The 7752-nt window shown below is 32.3% G+C and overlaps 2 protein-coding genes across 2 annotated transcripts in view; one reads left to right on the top strand and one right to left on the bottom strand.

Moving 5' to 3' along the window:
- The window catches only part of LOC132724979 (amine sulfotransferase-like), a 131120-nt gene that overhangs the window by 38470 nt on the left and 84898 nt on the right, over positions 1–7752 (top strand). The window lies entirely within an intron of this gene.
- Positions 3411–6297, bottom strand: LOC132724998 (uncharacterized). Its single transcript, XM_060709992.1, has 2 exons — positions 4547–6297; positions 3411–4328 (listed from the first exon to the last, which is right to left on the bottom strand). The coding sequence occupies exons 1-2, from the start codon at positions 5470–5472 to the stop codon at positions 4226–4228; spliced, it is 1029 nt and encodes a 342-aa protein (XP_060565975.1). The 5' UTR covers positions 5473–6297; the 3' UTR covers positions 3411–4225.

Raw genomic sequence — 7752 nt, 5'->3', positions numbered from 1 at the left:
TCTCCCCGCGGTGGCGCGAGGCGAGATTTAAGGTAAAACCACCCTAACGGGCACTATTAGGAAAAGAAAAGTTAATATCATAGGTCAGATACATACCTTAAAGTACACCTGTATGCAAAATTTAAACAAACTTTACCGTACGGAAATCGAGTTATGGCCACTTTTATGAACTGAAGCTAGGGTGTATGAGGGCCCTTTTTTCAGAAATGAATAACCTTTAAAGCAGCACGCCTCCAGATTCATGCTTATTTTCATGAAAATTAAAAAAATGTGTTTAAAAGTATAATTTTGTGAAATTACCAAAAGGAAGCAATTTACAAATTATCAATGGCACTTACAACCCACGTAAATTACTAAAATAAGAAACAAAAATATGCCACAATAGTCCTTACTTACTTAGTAACGCAGTAGAAATATAGTTATACATATTGAAATAAACAGTCATTAATCGCACATAACATGTAAATTATTACTTAAATTTTGAATAGTTTACTTTTCCTTAAGTCTTTGTAAATTTTTCTTAAGTTTGATTTCATTGAAATATTTTCGCTTATCTGGAGGCATGCAGCTTTTAATAATCTGCAATAACATTCTAATGAAAACGTTTTACCATTAATTTTTGGTAAGAAACAAATAGTACTATTCAGCTAACAATCAACATAAACAAAATTATGGTTTCTACTCAAAATTTATAAAAAATGTATAAAAATGTGACCCTACACCACCCATTTATAACACATGTTTGACCACTTTCCTTGTTAGGGAGCCTAATTTAAAAAATCCTTAAAATTATCCGAATGAGTGCCTGTTTTCAAAGTTTCCCTAAATTTTTAAAAAGTTTATTGGTTGATCTTAAATATTAGATACTTTTACCGTCGAGGATAAACAAGTTCAAATGGCGGGTCGCGGGGCGAAAATTAGAATGACGCTGCATCTGTTTCTTTTTTTAATTAATGACAATAAAGAAAATATTCACTAGGTTTATTTATTTACATTTGTGTTAACTTTATTTACATGTTTTTTTTGTTCCGTATCAAGTATGCTTGAAAGTTAAGCTTTATCTACACCAAAAATATACGCATAGCCTATAGAAATAAGAAAAGCAAAAATTTGATAAACCGACGACATCTCATGTCAAATATGAATACACGATCTGAGATTCATTTTTGATAAATATACTCCCATTTATTAACAACCTCAATAATTTGACAGATAAGATCAATTATGGAAAGCAATGTGCTCTGAACATAGACCTGAAACCATCTCCTCGACACACGAATACCACATACCTCCTAATTACTAGTTCGAAAATTGTTATCATGTTTTCTTTAAAACTAAGAGAAAAAAACTGTACAGAAGCTAAAACTCAGCATCAGTGCTTATTTCCCAAATTTGAGCAAAAGTAGTAAATATTTGTAAATGAGGAATGTAGTGTTCATTCCAATTAGACGTCCAATTATCTTGTATTGTTTATGTCGATTTTTGTATATGTTAATCATTTAAAAGATAGGACTATAATAAAGATCATGTACATGCGTAAATATCTATACACAACATTTTGTTTAAGTAGAGAAAAAATGAGGATAATATTTCCTCATCGTATTTAAGGGTAACGATCGTCAGAACGTTTGTAACTCACCGAAAACCTTAGATAGAACGTGCAAGCATTCAGTAAAAGCATTTACAAATAGTTCAAAGGTGTAAACTTCCTACATTTTCTACATGTTTCACATAATTAGCTTACCGTTTTCTCGTCTTCCTTATGTTTTTGTCGAGCTTGAGGTCTTCGACTCGGGATTGCTGTAGTAAGGTAATGACGGAGGGGTTAGGGACAAACAAAAATAGCGTCAGTATAATTTTCTGTAATGGCATCTTCCATTATGTAAACAGATTTGTGCACTAAAGCAGAAATCACAAAGAAACGAAATAAAAACAAGATATACTACAATCCTCATTTCATAATTGCATAATATGTTTAATTAAACCATTTATCATTAAAATATTTTTTTTGAATTAGAATCAATTTCAAAATAGCGTAATTTGGCTAATTACCACACGTGTTAAAATTTCTGCATTTCCTTGTTTAATGACATATATTCTAAGATTATGTATGTAAATAGAAACCCAATTATCCATTCTAGTAATAAAATAAGCAAACACAAAATCTGATGATACTTTTTAGGTGAATCGCCAATCATTTCGTGTGTGCTCTCTTCTATCTTTAGATTGATCTGCAGGATTTTTTGCGGCCGTTTTTATTGCGACAAGCTCTTAACGTTCCTTGAAAAATATTTTATTTATCTGTGTGGCGTATTTTCATGTAAGTACATGTGTTTGATTACATATGTCTGTATATATCGTCAGAAATTTGTATTGCTTGTAACATATTGGATATCTTAATATATCAAAAAAATTGTATTGCTCAACTGACACGTGTTATTTCATTTACACTTTATAAAATAACAAAAATGGTTTATTATAATAATGATAAGATTTTTCGCTTTATAAAATCGGATAATTGTGCCTTCAAACATTTAAAAGTCTCAATTGTTTCCAATGAACTTGCTTAATTTTCATTAGTTAAAACAATCATTATAAAAATACTTTATGTCATTTTATTATCATAAAAACAAATTCTGATGGGCTTAATATTTATCACTCTGTATTACATAACTCGACATTTCGATTATTTTAGACATATTAAACAAACTGCAAGGAAATGAATTAGAGATTAGGTTGGCATCAAAGTGATACTTTAAACGACCCTATTTCATGACTTCTTGGAAATTCGCAAGTTCATTTTAGAAAAAAAAACTCATAAAAACTTAAATAAGATTTTTTTTGTAAATATCGGAAAAAAGGATACCCCCTTAGTAAAAATATAAGGGTTGGAGTGCATTATTTTAGATTCAATCTATATTTCATATTAAACTTGATTTTCAAAATGGGAATTCAAATCTTAAGCTACAGTTTTATAAGACATACAGGCGGAATGAAAACTGCAGAACAGAATAATTATGTCTGTATTTTGCAAAAGAAACAGTTTCAGTTTGTTTGTTTTCGAGTTATCTACCCTTGCATTTAAAAACATTTGCTCCATTTAAATGCATGTAATTCATAATCTTTAGTTTGAATCAGGATCATTATACATGAGAAAATAAAAATTCTTGGACTCAAAGAACAATGGAATTTATACTAATACAAAAATAGGCTGTTGGAAGAGTTACAAACGAAACACATGTTATTGAAGATATTTCATTTCTAAGAACTACATGTATACAAATAAAGTATCAAACCAATAAATGAACAAATTTGTCAATAAACACTTTTATCGCTGATGATTGTTAATAAAAGACCCATTATGTCACAAAAATCTTTTTACTTTTCCTCATCAAAAGTTTTTTTAATTGTTGTGTTTGTTTAATAGTATCCAAAAATTTACTCATTGGACAATTTCCTGAACCATCCATTACATCTTTTGCTTTTTAGCAATAAGTACAGTTAAAAAATAGTATTTTCTTTGGAAGTCAAAATACTACTTTGCAAACATTTTGCTTACTTTTATGACCAAATAATTTCTTTTTATCAGTACTTTCTCCATGTAACAAGCATCTAACGTTCCTTAAACATTATACAATCAATCTTTAGCCTTTCTAAAGATTAAACAATCATTTGTTTCTAAGGCATAATGTGCTTTTAAGGTGTCTGTTACATTTAAGAGGTGAAGTCCTCATAGGTTTGAAGATCTGCTCACATAAATAAACACATGTTTGTTTAGTCATTACATATTCTGTGGTGATGAATTAATATCCCAATTTGCATGGATATACAAAATAAAGATATTGGTATTCGATAACAATGATGAATTATAAGCTTTGATGATAGTTTTAGATTTATGATTAAAACATAACTATCATACTTTATGTACAGTTAAAACCACGCTCTCTCTGTATAGTACAATTAGCACATTTTATCTATGTGTATAAAAAGTGCATGTATCATTATTATCATCCGAAACATATCCCTACGAAACACTCATAATAGGAAATTTAAAGATAAAAATTATGCATGTACAGATGGTACATAAAATATTCAGCGACTTAATCTTACAATACAATACGATATCGGTACATGAGATTGTCAATTTATTTTAACAGATCATGCATTATAAAAACAGCAACAAAACAGTGTGTATTAATAAAGAAATACATTGTAACGTTAGATTTTAAAAGTCTCTTATAGATTCATACACTAATAATAATAGTGAAGAAAATGTACGATGAAAACTGTAATGATCTTCTTCAACTCGATATGAATCGCATCCCTGTCTAATATAAACAATATAAAATTATATATAAGCGTCTGTGCATTAGCATATAATGTAATAAAATCAAGAAATCAAAATATGTAAGTGTAAGATGCTTACAAAATAAGTATTATGTGATATATGGTAGAGAAAACGGAATATTATGTAACTATTCACAATACGTAAAATACTTAAACTATTTATTTTCTTATATGCAAACAAAAATTATAAAGTGCTTACCTGCTTAACGATGTCAAGTAAATGTTTAGTGCCAATAGATTCCCTTTACCGTCGAAGCTAGAAAATGTTCGTTTGCATTGTGGGCAGCGGACTCGTGTGAGTCTTCCTGAGAAGTCGTCGACATTCGATGTTCTCTTACATTTCGGGCAAACGAATGTTGCAATCTGCAATGCTGATAGCGACTTCATCAATTTATCAGCAACCTCAGTTCCAAATTGCGTGTACCTAGTTTTCTCGCTTTGAGAAAGATCGCTTTCGTCCCAGTAGACGTCGATAAACTCCATCCCGAGAACCTCCGCATTCTGTACATTAAAGAAACCGTTATCAGCCCATCTCTCTCCCCACGAATTCATTAATTGTAGACATTTACTGTTACAACTTGTCAAAACCACTGCATGTCCCGACATACTGTGTGACGTACGATTTATATCAAGATCTCGTTTTTTCAAAATTCCTGCAGGTGTCAAACGGAAAAACTCGTAAAACGTATCCCAATCCAAGTCCGTAAGCCGGAATTTGACGACTACTGGACGTTTCTCTGTAACAGCTTTCATTGCACCGTGAACGTCAACCTCCCGACAACGCAAACGATACATGGGACACATTTCTTTAAGAACTTGCAGAGTATCTGCACCGTGTTTACCGTGGCGACGGATCATTTCATCTCGAAGAAATTCAAATGTAGGATATCCGTGTTCGCGTCCGATAATCCGATGCATAGCCAGATGAAGGACGGTAGCAGCAGCATGAGAATAGCAAGTTCCGCCATCTTCTTGGTTATACACTTTCACTGAGCGATTTTTGTCGTTAATGTATATATCTAGGCTGACGGACACAAGCAATTCTGATAAAGAATCTTGACAACAAACCGCATTGCGTGCTAGGTTACAAATACTCTTCACGTTGTCCGGATGGTTCACGTGCATAAAAGTCTTGTTTCATCGTCAGTTATGTCAATCTTCCACTTGTGTTTTATGAACATTGCTCTACAAATGTACGACGTTGGAATGAACGAGCTCAATTTAAACAGAGTTTGTGCCCCATTAGCCCAATGACTTTCAGAAACGCTATATAATTTCTGAGGTTCAACACCTGATAGCGCTAAAATAAAGCAGCTTACGATTGTAACGTTCTTTCTTTCAAAATGTGATTTTATATTGAATTCATCCGTGTCCGTAGGTTTTCCGTCTGAGAGGATAAATAATAAATTATTTTGACTTTGATACCTGTCAATATTGCCGTTGAAAAGTGCAACCGTTTCATTCAAAGCAGAATACAAAGGCGTCCCTCCATAGATGAATGGTTTAACAAGTTGCAGTAACTCGTGCACTCTCTCAGATGTAAGATCGCTTTCTTCAATGTTTCCATGAAGAACATCTGAAACCACTTTGACACTGTATACTGACTGATCGTTAACACGTTTCAGTAGAGCCTTATCAAGAACAGTTTCTATGTCTTTTTGCGATGCTTGTCCGCCGACAGATGTAGCAAAAGATGCAAACATTGACTGTACGCCTTTTACAAGTTTATTGTCTGACAAATTTCTACAGGCAGCTGGTAAACAGTTGTTTACAAAGTACCGTGTAAAATGTCGGTCTGATTTTAATTTTCTTAAAACTATTCTCGCTAGATATTCCGATACTACATTTCTCACGGTATCTGCCTCAGCCCACTTTCTAATCGTGTACGCACCCTTATTTTTAAGAATCTTGAATATATTTTCAATTGTTGAATGGGACGCAGGTTCGTTTATACAATAGATAAGTACAGAATCCCTAAAGAAAGCCCAACACGGCAAAATTGAAAATGTTGCAGGCTCGGTTTGATTGAGCCTGTTCATGGACGGTACTGGAAAGTGCAAGTTACCGTCCACGCCCCCTAGCACCGGCAAGCAGAATTCAACATTTAAACGTGAAATAGTAAAATTTTGAATTTTGAAACATCCGCAGATGACAACGGGATCTCATTGCCTTCATCTTCTGGTGCCTTGCAGTTCATAAGCGTTGTAATTATATCGACTGCATGCACGGAATTATTTGCCCCAAATCCAACGACAAAAACATGATTTGATTCTGATATATCATACTGAACAAGATCGTCAGCTACTCTGAAAATAGAATGTGCCCATGTACCGCCTTCCTCTTCTACACCATCTCCAAAACTGTTGTGCATCGATCCTGAAACATCCAAGAGGGCACCGACGATAGCAGACATGTTGTCTTGTACAAACTGGAGTGGAAATTTTATCATGGATAAACTAAATCAGATGAAATACATGAGAACAAAAATAAAAGAAAGCAGTTCGTTGTTGCTGGTCATTAATAAAAGTTAGTTTATTGACAGAGAATATGTTCGGAAGCATGTCGTTAATGTTAATTTAAAATATGGTAAAATCTGAGTACGATAAACATAACACAGGTTATAGGCATTATATTTTATGAGATGCTATCTTAGTTTGACTCAATAGAATAGTAAGTAAGACGCCGTATTTATATGAAAGTGAATTCAGCTAGTGGGTTCGAAGCCTGGTAGAAACTGTTTCTTTATTATGCAAGTTTAAATTCTTTAAAACATTACGCATGTTTGACTATTCAATATATGATGGCCCATATGAACTTAAAGATATTGTATTTTTGTCTCTCTTTAAAATTGTTAAAATATTTAAACATTTATGATAAGAAATAAAAGAAGAGAAAGGTGGAATAAATGAGATGAATATTATTAATTTAAAAGGAGCATAGATAAAAAATACATCAAATAAAAACGCATTATTATAATGTAGTTTCTCACATGCGGAGTAAAGAAAAAAACAAACCTTTTTTGAAGTCCGTTATCAAGCTAAGAACTCTACTGACTGAGCTTTTGCGGCATTTATTACTCACGTTTACAATTATCAGTCAAACGTACATTCAATAAGGACGTTTTTTTTAACCTAACTGGTACTAAAATTTTCTGTTCCGTACCATAAATAAATATGATGAAACTTCTGTTATCGTGCTCAGATTATAAAGGTACTTGACATCTCAAGCGCAATGATAACAAAAATGAGTAATGATTATAGACTCAGCAAATTCTTTCAAATTTACACAAACATTTTAATAATTCATCGAATGCAATATAATAGTATTTTGATATTTCCATTTTCTAAGTATGTCACTTATTTAGTTGTTTACATTTAAGAATACACATGTAAACTTAAGTGTCAA

The sequence above is a fragment of the Ruditapes philippinarum genome, unplaced genomic scaffold (assembly GCF_026571515.1).
Source record: "Ruditapes philippinarum isolate M1 unplaced genomic scaffold, ASM2657151v2 ctg732_1_1_1_1, whole genome shotgun sequence".
Taxonomy (NCBI): domain Eukaryota; kingdom Metazoa; phylum Mollusca; class Bivalvia; order Venerida; family Veneridae; genus Ruditapes; species Ruditapes philippinarum.
The sequence above is the reverse complement of the archived record's forward strand: the minus strand, read 5'-3'. Positions and strand labels throughout refer to the sequence as shown.

Bases quoted from the DNA above. Each gene is read 5' to 3' on its own strand.
- LOC132724998 (XM_060709992.1), bottom strand. From the start codon at position 5,472: ATGCACGTGAACCATCCGGACAACGTGAAGAGTATTTGTAACCTAGCA. The intron at 4,329-4,546 runs GTAAGCACTTTA...TGTTTATATTAG, and splicing joins TACTTGACATCGTTAAGCAG to ACAGGGATGCGATTCATATC.